Here is a 22,483-nt window from a genome sequence, read left to right as displayed (position 1 = left end):
CATGTCAACTGGACGTTCAATACCATAGTTAGCTCTGAAAACATACACAGAATTAACACTTTGTACACCCTGTGTGTGTGTTTGTGTGTGTGTGTGTTTGACAGTGCTGACAATTCCATTTCTCACTGACCTGTATCCCCAAGTCTTCATATCTACCTTAAATATTTTTTTAATTTTCATTTAAGTTTAATTTGATACTTCAAACTCAGGGTAGCCCATAAAAGTTTGCTTTTCCTTACCCAGCATCCTTCTATAAGCAGTAGACATGATAAGAGACATCCCACTTACCAAATCCTTAAGTCACAGAGCATTCTTTATTTTTTCTAAAACTGTTCCCTTGAATTTTACCTAGCTCTCTATTCTGTAGGCAGTCTCCACTAAGTCTTTAACACTTTTCCTCTCCTCTGCATTCCTCTCTCCTCTCTCTTCCTTTTCTCTTTCCTTATTTTCCTTCTTTTACCCACCCCTCCCTTCTCTCCCTTTCTTCTTATTTCCCACTCCTATTATTTTGGTCAGGGTTCTCTACAAGAATGTAATAAATAGCAGATACTAAAAGATTTATTAGATTAGCTTATCTGATGCAGCTTTGATAGTGGAGCAGTGCCTGTCTTTATGCTGGAAAACCTGGGATATCTTAGCTGCTCTGTTCAGTCTCCTATTACTTCCAAATTGGCAATAAGTGTATTGAAGGAGTTTGAAAGGGCAATGGTCTTTATATCTTGTTGGAAGGCTCAGAAATCTAGGTTTGTTTGTTTGGGACACTGTCTCACTATGTAACCCTAGACATACTTGAACACAAAGAGATATGTCTGCCTCTGGATCCCAATTGCTTGGATTAAATGTGTGATCATATACTGAGAATTTAGGTTTTGATATCAGCACTAAATAGGATTAACAGCTAAAGCTGCACTGGCAGTTAAACAAACTCAAAACAAAAGAAGGGGAAGAAAAAGAAGAAGAAGAAGAAGAAGAAGAAGAAGAAGAAGAAGAAGAAGAAGAAGGAGGAGGAGGAGGAGGAGGAGGAGGAGGAGGAGGAGGAGGAGGAGGAGGAGGAGGAGGAGAACCACAACACAACAACAACAACAACAAAACAACCAAAACCGGTCAAAATCATAATACTTTTCTCGGACTTCCCTTGTATTTGGGCTAGTGTCAATGAAATATGCTCCATATTTAGGGTGGATTTTCCTATTTTAATTATTCTAATTAAGAAAAACCATCACAGTTCTGCCCACAATCCTTTACTGCTGAATTTCTTGTTGACATGAACATTAAGTAGACTTTTCCCTCCTCTATTTACTCCCCTCTCCTTCCCACTTAATCTCCTCCCAGGAGCTTATGTATTAGTAATATTTTTAAGTGTAAGGAGAGAAAAGCTTGGCCTTGTGGAGTCTTGTCGACTCAGTGAAGGGATATGTTAGAGAGATGAGGTGAGGCAGGTGGTTGGGTAGGGTAGCATCATCTTAGAGGCAAAGGGGAGGATGAATGCGATGTGGGGTTTCAAAGGGGAAACTGGGAAGGGGCACAAATTTGAAATGTAAATGAAAACCTGGGTCAGTAACATTGTAAGGAAATAAAGATCTACTTTTCTTCCAGCATAAGAACATAGAATCTATTTCATTTGTTTCAGACACTCTTCCTTCTTCCTTTTTGTACTGAGATAAAGTAGCTTCTGTCCAACAATATGTTATCATATAGTCATTAAGGGTTTCATTCACAATATTTTTCCCCTTTTGGGGGGGTTTGTTGACAGATTATATTAGCATGCCCAGGAGCACAGAATGTTCTATTTACATTGGGACAACTACAGACTTTTGGCTCAAAATGTGTCAATATTGTCAGAGATATTGTTGGCAGACTTGAAAAACTTTATCTTTGTTATTTTTCTCTAATCATCACATGACACTATGCAAAGCCTAAGTCCATATCATTTTTGGGGGGTGGTGGTATGACACAGTGGCATGTGAACAATAATTGATTTGAGGCAATTGTGCAGAATTCAATGTTAATTTGGAGAAACCATGTGTTATAAGAAGTGCAGCCATTAACACGTCTACCTTCTACATAGTATTACTTTCTAAAGCTTTAAAATATTGAAAAGTAAAGATGTTAAGAAAATGAAAGGACTCAACATTTAATGATGAATGCAAAAATATGCATCCACCTCCATCTGTGCCCAGAGCTGGGTCTGTCCCATGGCTATGTGTGCCCTGATGCTGCCCAGAGAGAGCTGGTCTCCCAGGAGTGCTCTCATTTTTAAGATCACAGTCTCCAGGACCACAGGAGGGACAAGCTCCAGTCAGAGATAGCAAGACCAACTAACACAAGAGATATCCAGATCGTGAGAGGCAAGCACAAAAGTGTAAGCAACAGAAACCAAGACAATGTGTCATCATTTGAACCCAGTTCTCCCACCACAGCTAGTGCTGTATATACCAACACACTGGACAATCAAGATTTGGATTTAAAATCACATCTCATGATGATGATACAGGAATTTAAGAAGGACATAAACAACTCCCTTAAAGAAATACAGGAGAACAGAGTAGAGAAAAAGTAGAAAGCCTTAAGAAGAAACATGAAAATCCCTTGAAGAATTATAGGAAAACACAACCAAATAGGTGAAGGAATTGAACAAAGCTATCCAGAATCTATAAGTGGAAATAGAAACAATAGCAGAATGACAAAGAGAGACAGCCCTGGATAGAAAACCTAGGAAAGAGATCAGGAGTCATAGACACAAGCATCACCAACAGAATATAAGAGATAGAAAAGAGAATCTCAGGGACAGAAGATACAGAAAACATCGGCACAACCATCAAAGATAATGAGAAATGAAAAAATCTCCTAACTCAAAACATCCAGGAAATCCAGGACACAAGGAGAAGATCAAACCAAAGGATAATAGGTATAGAAGAGAGTCAAGATTCCCAACTTTAAGGGCCAGTAATTTCTTCAATAAAATAATAGAAGAAAACTTCAATAACATAAAGAAAGAAATGCCTGTGAACATACAAGCCTACAGAACTCCAAATAGATTGGACCAGAAAAGAAATTTCTCCAGTCACATAATAATCAAAACACTAAATAAACAAAACAAAGAGAAATATTAAAAGCAGTAAGGGAAAAAGGTCAATTAACATATAAAGGCAGACCTATCAGAATTCTTCCAGGTTTCTCAACAGAGACTATGAATGCTAGAAGATCCTGGACAGATGACATGCAGACCCTAAGAGATCACAAATGCCAGCAAAATTCTCAGTTACCATAGATGGAGAAACCAAGGTGATCCATGAGAAAAACAAATTTACAGAATATCTTTACACAAATACAATCCTACAAAGGCTAATAGATGGAGAACTCCAAGACAAGGAGGAATACTACACCCTAGAAGTCCAGAAAGTAATTTTTTCCTCAACAAACCCTAAAAGAAGATAGCTACATAAACATAATTCCACCTCTAACAAAAGAACAGGAACAACAATCACTATCCCTTAATAACTCAACATCAATGAATTCAGTTCCCCAATAAAAAGACCTAGACTACCAATCATACATCTGATGGAAGGCTAATATGTAATATATACAGAAAACACAAGAAGTTAGACTCCAGAGAACCAAATAATCCTATCAAAATTGTACAGAGCTAAATAAAGAATTCTCAATGGAGGAATATCTAATGGCCAAGAAGTGTCTAAGCAAATGTTCACCATCCTTAGTCATCAGGGAAATGCAAATCAAAACAACCCTGTTATTCCACCTCACAACAATCAGAACGGCTAAGTTCAAAAACTTAGGTGATAGCAGATGTTGGTGAGGATGTGGAGAAAATGAAATACTCCTCCACTGTTGGTGAGATCTCAACCTGGTACAGCCACTTCAAAAAAAATTGGTGGTTTCTCAGAAAATTGGACATAGTGCTACCTGAGGACCCAGTTATACGACCACTGGCCATATACTCAAAAGATGTTCTAACATATAAAAGGAACATACTCCACTGTTCATAGCAGCTTTATTTATAATAGCCAGAAGTTGGAAAGAATCCAGATGTCCCTCAACAGAGGAATGGATACAGAAATTGTGGCACATTTACTCAATGGAGTAGTACTCAGCTACTAAAAAAATGACTTCAGGAAATTTTGAGGCAAATGGATGGGACTAGAAAATATCATCCTGTGTGAGGTCACCCAATCATAAAAGAACACACATGGTATGGTATGCTCTCACTGATAAGTGAATATTAGCCCAAAATCTTATTTACAATACCCAAGAAGCAATTCACAGATCATATGAAGCTCAAGAAGAAAGACCAAAATTTGGACACATAAGTTCTTCTTAGAAGAGAGAACAAAATACGCACTGGAGGAAATACAGGGACAAAGAATGAAGTAGAGACTGAAGGAAAGGTCATCCAGACTGCCCCACCTGGGGACCCATCCCATATGCAGCCACCATACCCAGTCACTATTGCTTATGCCAATAAGTGCTTGCTTTCAGCCTGATATGGATGTCTCCTGAGAGGCTCTGCTAGAGCCTTACTGATGCCTGCAGCTAACCATCAGACTAAGTATGGGCAGTCCTTTGTAGGAGTTAGAGAAAGGAATGAAGTAGTTGATGGGGCTTGCAGTATCACAGGAAAAACTATAATATCAACCAGACTCCCTAGAGCTCCCAGGGACTAAACCACCAAACAAAGAGTACACATGGAGAGACCCATGGGTCTAACCACATATGTAGCAGAGGATGGCATTGTCTAGCATTAATCGAGGAAAGGCCCTTGGTCCTGTGAAGACTTTATTTCCCATTGTAGGTGAACGCCATGGTGTTGAGGTGGGAGTTGGTGGGTGGGAGTGGGAACATCCTCATAGAAGGAGGGGAGGGAGAACAGGAGAGGGAATCGGGAAATGGGATATCATTTGAAATGTAAACACATGAACTATCCAAAAAAACTATCCAAAAAAATTTCAGACTGTAAAAACTAAAAGTAATCACAAATGAATAAAATACCTTAAAAATAAATAGGAAAAATGTAACAGGTTAACACATATGAGGGCAATTAATAAAATCATTCTGCCAATGGTCTTTTTACAGCCTAGAATCCTTGCCTTCTTTTTTACCTAAGGTATGGCCTATTATAGTGATTGATTTAAAAGATTGCCCTTTCAAAGTCTATCCAGGGACAAGCCCAACCTGGGTTCCATCACATAAGCAGGCACCAAACCCTGACACTATTACTGATGCCATGTTTTGCTCGCTGACAGGAGCCTAGCATGGCTGTCCTCTGAGAGACTCCACTAGCAGCTGACAGAGACAGATGAACATACTGACAGTCAACTTTTGGGATGTGCTCAGGGACCTCTATGGAAAATTAGGGGACAGTCTGAAGGAGCTAAAAGGGATTCCAATCCTATTGGAATAACTACAGAATCAATCAACTCAGACCTCTTACTTAACCCAGAACCCTCAGAGCTCCCAGAGTTTAAGCCACCAACCAAAGAACATGAATGGTCTGTTCCATGGCCCCTGCTACAGAGGTAGCAGAGAACTGCCTTGTCTGGTGTCAGTGGGAAAGGATGTACCTAATCCTGTAGAAACTTGATGCCCCAGGGAAGGGGAATGCTAGTGGGGTGAGGTGGAAATTGGGTGGGTGACTTAGGAGGCAGAAGCAAAGGGGAGGGTGTATGAGGTGAAGAACTGATGGAGGGGGAACCAGGAGTGGAGGCAACATTTAGAATGTAATTAAATAAAATAATAATAAAAATTGTATGCAAAAATGTAACAAATATTTTCATAATGTTTTAGTAAGATATATATCTTATAAAGATAATTAACTATGAGTCTTCTCAGGCAATAAATGCAATGGGAAGAGCAGTGGTCAACATTGGTCAATGTTAGTTAACTCATTTGCATTTTTAAGGCCTTAGTATACAACAAAGGAAATGTCTACAAACAGAGAAACAATTGTGTAACCAATTTACACACACACATATGCAAATAGGAAGCTATAAAATACAAATAGTATTAAAGGTTACTATGTTTTACGTGTGTGTAATTAAATTTTTGTGATTTAACACAAATTTAGGTTTTAATGTTACCGTAGAATAACTACAGCTAGAGAAGCAGCACAAGTGACATTGCCAGAAATATGGAAAATAAAAATTTGAACAAGATACAGTGGTCAGCAGTTAGAGCTTCATCTCCACAATGTTCTACCTTCCTAAAAGGCAAAATCATCTTGGGACCAAGTGCTCAAACACGTGAGCCTGTTAAGGACACTTCATAATTTTTATTTAGAACATAACATCTTAACTGCCATCCCATTTTCAGCACTGCTCTACCTTTCTTTCTTTGCACATTATTTAGTTTTTGATGCAGGTATTACTTCTACTAAGCTAGCCTGGACATGTGACACAATGGCAGGTAATTGCTCAGCTAACACAAATTTTCACATGAAAGGGACAACGAGATCTCTTCTTGTTGCCTGAAGTACAAGTTTTGCATGTGATATAGCAGTTTCACAGATTCAAGAGATAAATCTCCCTACATCCCTGGAAAAACACTGATGAAAGTTCTACTTACTTTCCATTGACTGATAAAGCACTGTGCAGAGCAAGTTCAAACCCCATCTTGTAGAGTATGTAGGAAGAATCTCCCCATAGATATGGACACTAGGAAGCATTATTCTCTTGGCATAATAATTTTATTCACTCTCATAATTTCCATCTTTACTGCAGAACTCCATTATTGTTTGGTTTACTAATATGCAGGATTTCTAATGTTTGTTTTCCATTGTCTGTGACTTTAAATCATTCACATGCTCTTCTAAAATGAAAAAGAATGTAGTTTCTGAGGGGACTCTCATAAGAACTCACATGTAGGAGAAGTACCACAGCTAATAAATGACTGCTAAGAGAGGGACAATCAGACTTCTCCTTGAACAAGCTCCCTGATAGATTATCAAATGGTAAGTGTTTAGCACTAAATATTTATACACATGCAGATCACTATAATGCACACACACGTATGCAGTAAATAAGAAAGAAAACATCATGAATTAGAGAGATGGAACAGGGAGAAAGGGGTTGGAGGAGAGACAGGGTGGACTTGAAACGATGTAAATGAAGTATCTAAGACCTGGGTTCTCAAATGAAAGAAATAAATGTAAAAATAAATAAAATTACATTGTCGAAAAATTCTTAGGTCTTTAACAATTTTTTCATTTTTTTTATTTACTGAGTTAGGTGTAGCCACTCAACTTTTCAAACTTGACACCCTTTGTTCCTTTACATATCCCAACATCTAATGTACTATTTTGATTCCTTACAGTTTCGCCTACCCTGTTACAACTTTTTATATTTTTTCTTACTAAAAAGATATGTCATCTTATATATTACTGAAATTTAAACCCATTATTAAAATAAATTATTTTATCAATTATCCATATCAATCTTATTTGTTTTTGAGTTATAAAGATTCTGAAGCAGTCTACTCATCATTTTCTCACAATAGTGACACCGTCCTGCACTTGGGTGCTGTTTGTTTCTTTGTATGGGCTGTGTCTCCTCTAAGACTTATTAATGCCTATAGAGCAGTTTTTATAGATTATAGTACAAATCATGTATACAAATGAACATTTATAATGGACAATTAAAATGTAGCAAAAATCCAACGTCAATGCTAATAATATAGTCTTAATTGACCTAGTGTATGAAATAGAATATGTCCTTTGCAGGTTCAAACAGTATGAAATAATTATTCCCTTCTATTAGTATACTAATATTAAAGGCAAAATGTAGCATGGGCTAACAGGGACTTCTGTTTAAGGTAACACTTCACAGCTAATTATTACTGCTGGCTCTTCTACTGGAAAGTCCAACTTCAGAACTGCAGTGTAATAAATAGACAACTGTAACAAAGAGACACCACAGTGTAAGCATGCATCCTTGGTTATTTACTACAAGAGCATGGTTGATTTCCTCAGTTCTTCTGGTACATAGGATTTTTTATGTGTATGGATTTTTTACAAGGATTAGATTTGATGGTATCACGCAATTTCTCCTTTCCTGTTCATTTCTGTAATAATGAGGGCATCATTCATTTCAACATCTTGGCACATAACTGGATTTTAGAACAGACTTTTGATCCCTTTAAATTTGCTCACAGAACATATTATTGTAATTGTAATATTATTGTCTACTCCTCATAGATTCTGGGCAGATTTCTGTTCTGGAAGGCTGCATGTTGACCTTACTTACTGACCTCACCTGATTTTGTCTTCCCCTCTTTTTATGCATGCTTTAGCTCTATTGACATCTCTGTTGTTATTGATGTCTCTCCAATATTCTAAGGTCACATAAGTTGTAGGCTTTACTCTGCCATGGTTTTGCTTTTCTCATCTTCATAGCATCTTTTGCCTTTAATCATCCAAACCAGGGGCAAGGTCACTTCCTTAGTGAAGTATTCTCTGAACAATGTGTTGGAAAGATGCCTATGTTGGATTCAACTGACTTACTATATTATCATTTATAAATTTCATTTATTTTTATGCTCCCGTAAATTATGTTATTAATACTGTTAATGCTTTAATTATAATCATGAGCAAACTTACTTTTCTTTCCAGTAACTTCAACTCCAGTTTTTTTCATCAGTGTACCCCAACAGTCAGTGCTTGGTAAACTTGGACACTAACTCATCACTTGCTGAACGGAAGGAGGATATTGCTTCTTGACCTATAGTATAATTTTCTTTCATAAGATTTTACATACATTGTGAAAGGCAGTGACTCTATTTTATATGAAGTATTATGTCTGGAAGAAAAGATGTGTGGCTAAGGAGAAAAACTAACACACTCACAATGAACTATACTGCTTTGAGCACTGAAGTTTCAGTCTATGGATTCATCAAAGAGAAATGCATACTTCACAATTCCAGAGGCATTGAAATTTAAAGTTATCCCCTGTGTATAATTGTTTATCTATTTATCTATTTATTTATAGTACTTTCTATAAATTGGGGACTTGCACAAAATCTTAACTTTTTAATTCTCTTTTTACTGAAATAGTAGGTTCATGCCATAATACTTTTCAGCTTAATAAAATTCAATGAAAATATTGAAACAAAAATTCTTAAGTGGGAGAACAAAAAGAAATGAATTGATAATCCCATTTCTATCTGATATGGTGCAGTACAAAGTTTTAGAAATGAAAATTCTCAGATACATTTTTTATTTCAGTTGAAATTCTCATTGTACTTGTTGGTAGAGATCATAAACAAATACTATCTAATATCACTCAATTAATTATTGATATTTGAAAGAATCAAGTTTATTTTCCATGAGAGTTTCTGAAGAACCTTCAGCTGTGCACATCAATACTCCTAATCTCTTTCAAATGAGAGATTGCACTTTAAATATTTACTCATGAAAATTTACGTTGGAGAATGTACTTTTTGCAGAAATATAAATAGTTGCTAGAGAGAACACTGACAACTTCAAAGCAAAATGAAGTTCGTTCTGCTGCTTTCCCTCATTGGGTTCTGCTGGGCTCAATATGACCCACACACTGCGGATGGGAGGACTGCTATTGTCCACCTGTTCGAGTGGCGCTGGGCTGATATTGCCAAGGAATGTGAGCGGTACTTAGCACCTAAGGGATTTGCAGGGGTGCAGGTAAGATAACCTCACAAATTAAATGCAGAGCTTACTATGCCCATATAATATTCTAATCAAGACTAGTGACATTAGAGCACAACTTCATCTCACACATAACTTTGCTGAGAAAGGAAAAATTTTGGTAGTTCTAGAACCTTTAGACTTATTGTAGAATATCAGGAGGACCTCTGCAATGTCCATCCATTATTTCTGGTGATTGTTAATCAACAAATGTGAGTGCTTATAGGTTGAGAAGTAATGTCTGATTAATTACAGCTTTCTACAAGATTTAGGTATGGTACATAAAGTGAGCCATAATCTGATACTAATTATAACTGTTATATTTGTAGGTCTCTCCACCCAATGAAAATATTATAATTAATAATCCATCAAGGCCTTGGTGGGAAAGATATCAACCAATCAGCTACAAAATTTGCTCAAGGTCTGGAAATGAAAATGAATTCAAAGACATGGTGACGAGGTGCAACAATGTTGGTGTAAGTGAAGACACATTTTCTTTAAAATGATTTCATAAGAAATATTTCTATTTTGTGTCTAGTTACTTCTGTTAGATCAGGTTTTACATTTTTAAATTTTTCTTTATATATTATGTGTTATTGAGAATTCAGTTCTATCTTATTTGTCAGCTTTTGAAATCCTTGAATACGTATGATTTGAAGTTGAAATAATAGTTCTTATAAAGTAAAACTTTGACTTTTAAAAGCAAAGCTATTAGAATGTCCTAATCTCTTTCTATGGGCATTGATTCATATGTGAGGATTAAGTAATTTTTATGTGATTTCTCTTTCTAGCCACAATTCTTAGGCTTTCTTCCTCCATCATTATTTTAGGTGGTAAATACTAGCTTTGTTCTATAATGAAGAGACATGTAACTTCCCTCTGGTTTTTAGTGACGTAGTGTATAGATGAAGCTAAGTTCTTTCTCTTTGTAACCCTGTAAAATGTCAAACACAATAGCGTTTCAAATTTATAACATTTCCTCGATCCTCAAAAATTGAACTTTTGTTTGTAGTTATGGTTGTTTCTGTTTCTTTCTCCTTGAGATCTCTATATTCTTTTTTACTTAGTATGACTCCAGTTGGTTTTATTTCACAGAAGTTTTTCAATTGACTCACTATTCTAAAGTGAATCTACAAAGCAGCAAAGAAGTGTTTTAGAGCTTTGCTGTGAAAACTGTAAGGACACTATAGAGTTTTGAGTCTAACTGAAGTACGCACTTTTCTTTGTTAGGTCCGGATTTATGTGGATGCTGTCATTAATCACATGTGTGGCTCGGGCAATAGTGCAGGAACACACAGTACCTGTGGAAGTTACTTCAATCCTAATAACAGGGAATTCTCAGCAGTTCCATACTCTGCTTGGGATTTTAACGATAATAAATGTAATGGAGAAATTAATAACTACAATGATGCCAATCAGGTAATAAGAGATAGTGATGGAAATAAAGAACTGTCTATGCTTCTACATATGCACAGAAATTTATAAAATGCCACTGCACATAGGAAGAAAAGAATATTACTAAGGCAGAATGATGAAAAATAGAAAGAAAAAATATTTTTATATTTTTTGTAAGGATACACTAAAGTCAATGATAAAGGCAGGAGTGTTCTCTCAATTTTTTTTCTGAAAAATTAAATACTTGGTTTTATCAATTATATAAACATGATAAAATGGAAAACATAAGAAGTACAAATATATGTAGAAACATCCTTCAAATACTGAACAGTTTCAATTTTGTAGCAGTGTACTTAATATGAGCAACTTCTTGGCGTTGATTTTTGACCTATGTAAAATAAAGAGAAAAGAGGGAAGAGTAAAAGAGAAATGGAGAAGAAGATGTGGAGAGAAGGAGAGACAGAGAAAGAGAGGAATAAAAAGGAGGATCAGGAATGAGAATGAACCAACTAAAATGCTCACTTATTTAAATCTCTGATGTTTTCTATAGTTACAAAAAATTTAGTCTGTGTCCACATTAGATTATCAACACATTTCATGTCCCAATCAAAACCCATATAAAATTTGCTATTGATAAATGTGTGAATGACTGAATGAAGAAATGCACCCTCAGACAGAAATGACTTTTTATAAATCAACCCTGCTTTGCTCCAACAGGTCAGAAATTGTCGTCTGTCTGGCCTTCTGGATCTTGCACTTGATAAAGATTATGTTCGTACCAAGGTGGCTGACTATATGAACCATCTCATTGACATTGGTGTAGCAGGGTTCAGACTTGATGCTGCTAAGCACATGTGGCCTGGAGACATAAAGGCAGTTTTGGACAAACTACATAATCTAAATACAAAATGGTTCTCCCAAGGAAGCAGACCTTTCATTTTCCAAGAGGTACAACTTTATATGGGATTTTTTTTAAGTTTTGATATTATACTTTAATTACAACATTTCTCCCTCCCTTTCCTACCTCTAAATACTTTCATGTACATTTCCAGACTTTCCTTCAGGATCAAGGTCTCTGTGTTTTTACTTACTCTTATTATATATGTATATGTTTACAAGTGTGTGTGTATGTTTATATGTATGTATGTATGAATATGAACACACACATATTTTATATATATATATATATAATCTCAGACACATAATACTGATAAAGTTCACAGTGTTTCATATGTAAGTAATTCAGCTCCAATATTCCTCCCCATATGTTCATTTTCATGGTTGACATGTTGGTATTGCACAAACAATTGTGTTCGTTCCTCAGGAAGACTCCCTGTACCCAGCTCTCCTTGGATTTCTATAGTTCTTTGCATAGGATTTAAAGTCCCATGGGATTTTCATAATTGTAGTCATTTTGTACGCGAGATAGCATATTTCCTCTGTTCTTATACTTAACAATATAGTTATTAACTCAGTCATGTTTAGTCTTATCATTTTGTCATTACAAATGTTGTTAATCAGAAAGAACATATTAAATTCTTCATTTTAAATTGGTTATTTATTTATATTTCAAATGCTGTCTCCCTTCTAGCTCTTACCTCCACAAACCCCTCATCCTATCTTCATCCTCTTTGCATCTATGAGGGTGCTTCCCCACCTGCCCATCCTCTCAGCCTCACCACTCTAGCATCTCTGTACACTGGTACATGAAACCCCCACAGAATCAAAGACCTTCCCTTCCATTAAGTCTAGATAAGTCAGTCCTCTGCTACATATGCGGCTGGAGCCATGGTCATTCCATGTGTACTCTTTGCTTTATGGTTTAGTACCTGGGAGATCTGACAGGGAGTCTCTTAAATGATATTGTTTTTCCTATAGGATTACAACCCCCTTTAGCTCCTTCAGTCCTTCCCTTAACTCTTCCTTTGGGGTCCCTGGGCTCACTGTGATGATGGGCTGTATTTGCATCTGTCTTAGTCAGGTGCTAGCAGAGCCTCTCAGAGGACAGCTATGCCTGGCTCCTGTCATCAAGCACTTGTTGAATCAGTAATAGTATTTCAAGTGCTAATTTTATTAACCCATCTCTTATATTCAAAGATATCATTTATAAGACAGATAATTCATAATGCTTATTGCCTAAGCCAATCTTTCTGATTTTGAGTTTTGTCTCATGTTATCAGCATTGTAAGTGTTTAAAGCAAGCAGATGAAGCCTTTTCTTTAGCAATAATATCACTTGAAGTATACTGAGAATGATGCTTTAGTATCTCTAATTTCCTAAGAAGATGATGAGTTTATAAGCGCTTCTATTGTTGAGAAGACATCAAATGTTACTAGTGAATTTTCCCTTCTGGCAGTCATCCTCAAGCATAAAAATGTCCCCTTTGTAATATGGTTTGTAGTTTGGCTTCCTTCAATATTTTGATGTATGGTTTATTAATAAAATCAGAATGTAGGTGTTTCAAAAGCCATTAGTAACATTCAAATAAAACAGAACTATTTTAAATAATTCTAAATGACATTATCTTTCAATAATATGATTTAAAGATATATTTAAAATGACACTTGCCCAAATTCTCTCATAGGTCATTGATCTTGGTGGTGAGGCAATTAAAGGTAGTGAGTACTTTGGAAATGGTCGCGTGACAGAATTCAAGTTTGGTGCAAAACTTGGCACAGTTATCCGCAAGTGGAATGGAGAGAAGATGTCTTATTTAAAGTAAATATATACCACTGCATCACCTGTTCTATCGTATGTCTGTTGTCATTTGGCATTAACAGGGTATATCTCCAAATATTGCAATTTAAGTTGTTGTTTATTAGTCAGGCTTAGTGTTCATTAACCTTCAATGAATCATATTTTTCATTTGAGACATCATCACCTGGTAGCTGCAGAAATCCAAAGTATCACTTAGTTTTGTCTGGTTTAGATAAGTCCACTAGATCCTAAGAGTACCCAAGGAAAGATAGACTCATATTCCAAGAATATGTATACTCTGAAATGATCCATATAATGTGGCCACAGTATGGAATATCATTTTGTTCTATTAAAGCATTGAAAATTTTGAGTTTGTAATTTAAATGCAAACTTTCATTCTATATTATGTAATATGGATTTCTCAATTCTCAAGTGCATAAACTTACAATACAAAAAAATCTAAAGGATAAATTTAGAACAAAATATTATGCACTAAGGCCTAAAAGTGGGTAAAATCCCTGTGTATATTATCATGGAAATTTATTTATATGCATATCAATAGAAAATACTTCTTATGAAATTATGATTTATTTAGATAGTTGTGGATGCCATGTTTATGTTATTGTGAAAAACATAATGTGTTTTTTAAATGCAGGAACTGGGGAGAAGGTTGGGGTTTTGTGCCTACTGACAGAGCCCTTGTGTTTGTGGACAACCATGACAATCAGCGAGGACATGGTGCTGGAGGAGCATCCATCCTGACATTCTGGGATGCTAGGTAGGACTATGTTCACTGCTGCTGTGGGACCTGGATTTAGTGAGAATGATGTATTATTTACTTCTGCTGTAATATTATTTTGAAACTTTCAGAATGTATAAAATGGCAGTTGGATTTATGTTGGCTCATCCTTATGGATTCACCAGAGTAATGTCAAGTTACCGATGGACAAGAAATTTCCAGAATGGAAAAGTAAGTCTTATTCAAAAGCATTATTCAAAGCATTTTATAATCTCGAAGAGGAAGTGATTTTATTTTAATTTCATATGAAGTTACAGCATATGAAAATTATTATTAAGTGTTTATTCACTTGCGCTTTCTAAAGGGAGGATGATGAAATACTAGGTAGTCAAAGGAAATGCTGACATACTAACATACACAGAATGAAAATATGTACTCCCAGTAAAGCCCTGACTCACAGATTTAACATTGAATAGTGCCTGTTAACATCATCTGAAAATACTTTTATTTTTCCTGTGGAATTAGAAATCATCTGATTTGAGGGTGGTTAAGAAAATTATGGTGGATAGGCACTTATGACAATCACAGAAGAGTGATTTGATGAAGAAAACCATGGATGCCTTGAATTATACCCAATATGTATTTGTTAATTAGCTGCATGCATTTAAACAATTTCAGAATTCAAATAAGTAATGAGGCTATCAGGCATCTTATAGGCTATGTGAAATATTATATATAAGTGGAAATTATTAGCCTTATAGAGACACATCAATTATATACAAAAATTTGACTTTTGTATAAATTTGCCAAATACGTTTTTATTTTCTTTGAATGCAATCCCTTTGCTGTGTTGTGAAATTTATTCTCTTTTTGAAGTGCTTTCATGAGTAGAATTGTCTTTTCTCGAGGTATATTCAAATATTTAGGCATTATAAGAAGCTCACTTATACTTTGATACACATAATGAAGTTCATATTAAATTATATAAAGCAAATTTTATAAGCTATTGGTAAGAAATCAACAAACATTAACTTAAAAATTGTTACATTAAAAGCATTTTCATAGATGATTTTAATTTTATACTAGCAAAGAACTAAGTTTCTCTTTTATGCATACACTGAGGCAGATTCTTGCAACATATAGTGATGGAAATATTTCAGGGAATAACTGGAATTATTTATAATAGGGTTGTAGAGAACCTCATTTGCACAGAAGAACTCAGTGAAGATCTCTGAAAACAATGAAGTACTTAGATAATAATTACCCACTGCAGAGACAGAATTAGCATGGTGGGCTTGGTTTTGACTTTCTGTAGTGGCAAGAATCAGGGAGCTACAGGCATTCAAATGATGTTATGCTTTTAATAATTAAGGATGTGAATGACTGGATTGGACCACCTAATAACAATGGAGTAACAAAAGAAGTGACCATTAATCCAGACACTACTTGTGGCAATGACTGGGTCTGTGAACATCGATGGCGTCAAATCAGGTGGGATGTCTCCTACAGATCTTGTCTAATAAAGAATTTGTTTAACCTTTCATTTTAAACTGTTGAATTAAAGGGTACCAGCATTTCATGAGATACTCTGTTTTTAGGAACATGGTTGCCTTCAGGAATGTAGTCAACGGTCAGCCTTTTGCAAACTGGTGGGATAATGGCAGCAACCAAGTGGCTTTTAGCAGAGGAAACAGAGGATTCATTGTCTTTAACAATGATGACTGGTAAGTGGATATTAATTTAAAAAGGATTGTATAATTTTGCACTCCAGGATTCTTTTTTTAAAAAAAGATTCATTTATTTTATGTGAGTACACTGTAGATGTTGGACACGTCAGAAGAGGGGATCAGATGGTTTTGAGCCACCATGTGGTTACTGGGAATTGAACTCAAGACCTCTGGAAGAGCAATCAGTGCTCTTACCACTGAGCCATCTCTCTAGCCCTCCAGGATGGTTCTTTTCTTTCCCTGTTCATTTATATTTTTCGTATGTGAAAAAATCTTTTAGACAAAGATATTAAGCCACAAATAGATGTTCAGTGTACATAAGAAAAATGATATATGAATTCTTGTTTTTCCTCTGTGTTAATAAAATTTTATTTTGTGATCTTTAACTACAGCTTACAATGGCATAGCATGCATTCATATTTACAAGCTCTTTTGAAACATTTCACAAAGCATATCAAGAGTAAACAACTTACATCTTAACATCATAAAACAATGTGTCATATTTGTATTGGAATACTTTCTCCAGTACCTTTGGTTATTACTTCTATATTGATCCATTCTACAGAGTCTGAATTCTTTATGTGTTTTAATTTATTTAAGGCATTGTGTACTTGCATGTGGTATATGAGTTTCTTCAAATGTTTGCTTACTCTGCCTTTAAAAACTCAGTATTGTCTACTCACCTGTAAAACCTCGGAATCTTCTCTTATGGCTTCTTCACCTGTAGAACACTAGGTCAGATGCCAAGAGTGGTGCTCACAGCCTTTCATCTGAGAATAGAAAAAGCAGAAGTACCCATATTGTTGCATATATGAGTCCACCTTGATCTGAATAGTGAGTTTCAGTACAGCCATGGCTATATATAGAGACCCTGTTTCAGAAACAAAACAAACAAACAAACAAAAACAACGACAACAAAAAGAATTCTAACTTAGAGAATCTCTTTGGGAGCCAGTGAACTGTCTCAATTTAAAATCGTCTTTCTATCAGGTTGATAATACTTTTCCAAAAAGCACACTTCATTTACTACAAGAAAATAATTAAAGTATGTAAAACATTTTTTTTCTGAAAGAGCACATGGTTGATTGTTTAGTAGGAGAATTTGAATAATGTCATGTAGACAATTTTCTACTACACACTTGTATGTATCCATAGAAATGTTATATTATGTTTAATTTTAGGGAAAATTATTTGTGGCATCATGTAACAGAAGAAGTTTTGAAGAATTAATGCTATTAAAATTAAAATGAATTATCAGAGTGTAAGTCCAGCAAAGGACAGACTGGAAACAGTGACAGGCCTCACAGGAAGGCTGTAGTGTTGAGTGTCACTGTGTTCTCTGTGTTTCTCTGCATGGCCATTACAGGCCAAAAATCTAGCATACATTTAAAACAATGCCTTTGGTGTAGAGAACTGACTTGTTCCCACTAGCACATATTTTTATATTTGGAACCTCTAACTGAGCTCTGAGTCCTCCTTGTTCTATACCATAATGTTGGGGTATTTATTATTTTGTGGGTATATATATATATGTATATATATATACATATATATATAATCTCTCTGCTTAAATATAAATTAAATACTATTTTTTCAGGGCTTTGTCAAGCACTCTACAGACTGGTCTTCCTGCTGGCACATACTGTGATGTCATTTCAGGAGATAAAGTCAATGGCAATTGCACTGGACTTAAAGTAAATGTTGGCAGTGATGGCAAAGCTCACTTCTCTATTAGTAACTCTGCTGAAGACCCATTCATTGCAATCCATGCCGACTCAAAGTTGTAAGAGTCAAATTAAAGAGATTTAGATTCAGCACCAATTGCGTGTGTTTCATTTTCGTACTCCATACTATATTTTTAATTTCTATATTGTTGCTTTATTATCATGTGTGCATGTGTGCTGTGTCTTCTGTGCACTGGAATGAATGTAGGATGTTTGAACAACCCTGTGCCATGGCATAACCTCTCTGCCTTTTCCCCTGAGCTGTGCTGATCAAACTGAATTCATCAGTTTTCCCTGGAAGGTCTGTTTATCTGCTGTCCTATGTTGCTATCTCACGTGTCCCTTAATTCTTGGAGTTTATTTCCTTGTAGTAATAATCATAAACAATAAACTAATAGGCACAAATCTTAAAAGAACACACATGGTATGCATTCAATGATAAGTGGATATTAGCCCAAAAGTTTGAATTGCCCAAGATGCATTCCAAAGACCACAGGAAGCTCAAGAAGAAGGAAGACCAAATGCAGATGCTTCCACTCCTTCTTACAAGGGGAACAAAAATATCCATAGGCGGGGCTATGGAGGCAAAGTTTAGAGAAGAGACTGAAGGAATGGCCACTCAGAGCCTACCCCACATGTGGCCCATATATATACAGACACCAAAACTAGATAAGGTTGATGAAGCTAAGAAGTGCACACTGAAAGGGACCAGATATAGATCTCTCCCAAGAGACATCACCAGAGCATGTCAAATAGAGAGGCGAATGCTAGCAGCAAACCACTGAACTGAGAATGGGATCCTCTTTGGGGGAATTAGAGGAAGGTTTGAAAGTGCTGAAGGGGCTTGCAGCCCCTTAAGAACAACAATGCTAACCAAACAGAGCTTCCAGGGACTAAGCCATACCGAAAGACTGTACATGAGCTGACCCAGGGCTCCAACTGCATATGTAGTAGAGAATACCCTTGTTGGGGCACCAGTTGAAGGGAAAGCCCTTTGTCCTGCCAAGGTTGGAAGGCCAGTGCAGGGGAATGTTGGGGCAGTGGTAAGGGTGGGTGGAGGGGGGATATCCTTATAAGGGATGTCACGGGGATAGGGGGCTTATGAACAGGAAACTAGGAAAGGGAATAATATTTGAGGTATAAATAAAGAAATATATACAATAAAAATCACATAGATTCATCAAATAACAACATTCTAGATATCCTAAGCATTAGGAAAAGTTTAAATATTTTTCCTAATAAATTCTCAGATCCCTTAATCACCACTGACAAAGGTTTTACTTTATTATTAGTACACATTACTTCATGTATTCTTTTTCAAGTATGAATAATTATTTTAATACATTTATTTGACAATCTAATTTATTCATTAAATATGCCTTTGGCCACTTGTATATCCATCATTGTTCAATTTCATCCCATGACTCTTTTCTTTAAATTTATTTCATAATTAATTGTCCCAGAGAAAAGTTTCCTCATTCCACAATTCTTACCTATGCTTCTTTGTTGGTCTGTTGCTATGAGTGGCCTGTGGCTCTTGTGACCTGGGAGTCCTCTTGTTCAGTAGGGTGACTCTGCTGGGAATTTGGCAGTTTGCATGACCTCTGATGTTTAGGATACTGGTTTTGCCTTTGGGATACTGGGGTTTTAGGAACTGGCATGGCCTCTGGGATTCTGGGTAACTCATGATCTCTGGTAGAGCAAGGATATTCTTCCAGAGTTGTGGTCTGGGACATGGAGATGAGTGAAGGATGTACTGTTGGGGCAAGTTGAAGGGACTCTGAGGAAATTCGTGGTCTGCCCTCGGACCTGCCCGGTGGTTCTGGATACCCACATGTCCACTGGTAGAGCAGGGCGATTCTACTGGAGTCATGGGTCAGGATATGAAGAACTGGAACGCTCTTACTTGTACTGTATGTACTATGTTGCTGGCTCATATATAACTCATTTTTTAAAGTTTATTTTTCTTTTACTAATAGTCTTAAATAATGAACTTGAATAGGTTGAAATAATAAAATGCACATGTAATCACATACATAAATCCAAAATTTACTATGCATTAGCTGAAATCAAATTTTTTTCCCAAGGAAATACTCAGAATTTTGGATGGCGTCCTAGGAAATATTGTTTTTTTTTTTTTACCATTAATATGTTTTCCTTCTTGTTCTCCCACATATTGTAGGACAAATTATTTTCAATAAATTCCACTCCGTTATTAAACACGCTATTGTTACTTTTAAATTTGTCATTGTTCACTTTCATCTAGTGGCCATTTTATTTCTTTTTAAAAAAATTATTTATTTCCTCTCTCTTTTTTAAAAAATTAATTATTTATTATATTTATATTATACTATAGCTGCTCAGACACACCAGAAGAGGGCATCTGTTCCCATTACAGATGGGAATAAGCCACCATGTGGTTGCTGGGATTTGAACTCAGGACTTTTAGAAGAGCATTCAGTGCTCTTAACCACTGAGGCATCTCTCCAGCTCCCTCTATTCCTTTTTCTTTAACTTTTTTCTTTTTTTTTTTGACACTCCAGATTTTATTCTCCTCCTGGTCCATTCTCTGACTGTTTCACATCCCATACCTTCTCCCCACCCCTGCTTTCCTGCCTGTCTCCATGAGGATGTCCCCACCCTACCTACCTTACCATACTTCTAAACTCCTTGGGCCCTCCAGTCTCTTATGAGTTAGGTGTATCTTCTCTGACTGAACACAGAGTCAGCATCCTCTGCTGTATTTGTGTTGGGCTCCTCATATCAGCTGATGTATGCTGCCTGGGTGGGAATCTACTGTCTGAGACATCCTGGGGTCCAGGTTAATTGAGATTTCTGGTCCTCCTACAGGATTGTCTTCCTCTTCAACTTCCTCCAGCTTTTTCCTAATTTAACCAGAAGGGTCAGCAGCTTCCTTTCATTGGTTGGGTGCACATATCTGCTTCTGACTTTCACTTGCTTGGAGGGTATTTTGGAGGACAGTCTTGATAGGTCCCCTTTTTGTGAATACACCATGGCCTGTAATGGTGTCAAGTCTTGGGGCCTCCTCTTCAGCTGGATCCTGCTTTGGGCTTGTTGCTGTATCTTCTTTTCCCAGGCTTTTCTAGATTTCCCTCCTGCAGTTCTTTCAGACAGGAACAACAATGAATCAGAGCTTTGACTGTGGAATGGCAACCCCATTCCTTACTTGATGCCCTGTCTTTCTGCTCGCGGTGGGCTGTACAAGTTCTCTCTCATCACTGCAGTGCACTTCATCTAGGGTCCTTTGAGACCTGAGAGTCTCTCACCTCCCAGGACTTTGGTATATTCTGGAGGGTGTTCCTAAACTCCTACCTCCCTAGGTTGCCTATTTCTATTTCTGCTTGCCCTCAGGGCTTCAGCCTTTTTACCTCACCCATTATCCCATTTTCTTACAATTTGTATTATAAGGAGTTATTTCAAGAAAAAATACCTTTTTATTCCACAATACTAACAATACTAAAATGTATTATATTTTGTAACCAATCTCATTACTTGCTTCTTGGCATTTTTCGTTGGTATATAGAAGCATTTTAGTGTCATGAATTCCTGTTCTTACTGTATGAGCAATTGAGACCACATTCAGAACACCTTCCTTTTGTAAATAAGTTTAAGCATGTGTCCTGTCTATATGCTGACACGTTACTTGCCTGACTTGCCCCTCTCTGATGTCTTTTAGATTATCACTTTATAATTGTAATGCTTTATAGGCAGAGTATCTTACCTGTATACCCTCCTGCACATTCCTTCTGTTCCCCAGCCTAAAATGCTGCCTCTGGTCCTTGTATCTCTTGATCACAATATAGTCAATACTCATACTGTATGCCACTTTCAGGGTAATTTTTTCCCTATTTTCAGCTAGTTTAATACTGTTCACCTCTGATTCAAAAATTGTTTTCTACAATCTCACAGAGTCCTACTGGTGGCTGATTTTAGTGTATAGTTTTTGTATTCACCAGGTTTTATTTCCTAAATATGTGTTTTATGGAGGATCTAGAGCAGCAACCCCAGAACAGTAATAGATGCCTTTTTTGTGTTTTCCTTTTTATTGAAATATATTTTGTTTATCAAATATATTTTGTCACTATTTGTCCTCCCTGCCCAGATCCTTCTCATCACTAGACATCTAGCTTTCTGTTACTCCATTGTTAGAAACAAATAATAATAATAATAATAATAATAATAATAATAATAATAATAATAATAATGATAATAGTAGTAGTAAGGAAAACAGAAAGGGAGAAAGGGGACCAAACAACCAAAAAATATAAGCAGTAAAAATAAGATAAAAACACCCAGCACAGGAAAGACATTGTGAAATAGATACATATACATTTATACACAAACCAGACATATAATAGCAAAATTGGAAACCAATATATATATATATATATGTATATATATATATATATATATATATATATATATATATATTCTTTACAGTAACAAAAGAAGCTTAAATAACCAGACAAGACAGAAAGGCAGAACTAGACAAAAAGATCTCCAGAAGTGT

The 22,483-nt window shown here is 36.1% G+C and overlaps 1 protein-coding gene across 1 annotated transcript; it reads left to right on the top strand.

The window, feature by feature from the left end:
• The first annotated feature begins 9,478 nt into the window (after positions 1–9,478).
• Positions 9,479–18,048, top strand: LOC120100610 (pancreatic alpha-amylase-like). Its single transcript, XM_039103350.2, has 10 exons — positions 9,479–9,667; positions 10,000–10,146; positions 10,901–11,089; positions 11,783–12,013; positions 13,650–13,783; positions 14,418–14,540; positions 14,633–14,732; positions 15,874–15,992; positions 16,100–16,225; positions 17,826–18,048. Exons 1-10 carry the CDS (start codon positions 9,500–9,502, stop codon positions 18,013–18,015), a joined length of 1,527 nt encoding a protein of 508 aa, XP_038959278.1. The 5' UTR covers positions 9,479–9,499; the 3' UTR covers positions 18,016–18,048.
• Positions 18,049–22,483: the final 4,435 nt, after the last annotated feature.

The sequence above is a fragment of the Rattus norvegicus genome, chromosome 2, assembly GCF_036323735.1.
Source record: "Rattus norvegicus strain BN/NHsdMcwi chromosome 2, GRCr8, whole genome shotgun sequence".
Classification (NCBI taxonomy): domain Eukaryota; kingdom Metazoa; phylum Chordata; class Mammalia; order Rodentia; family Muridae; genus Rattus; species Rattus norvegicus.
The sequence above is the reverse complement of the archived record's forward strand: the minus strand, read 5'-3'. Positions and strand labels throughout refer to the sequence as shown.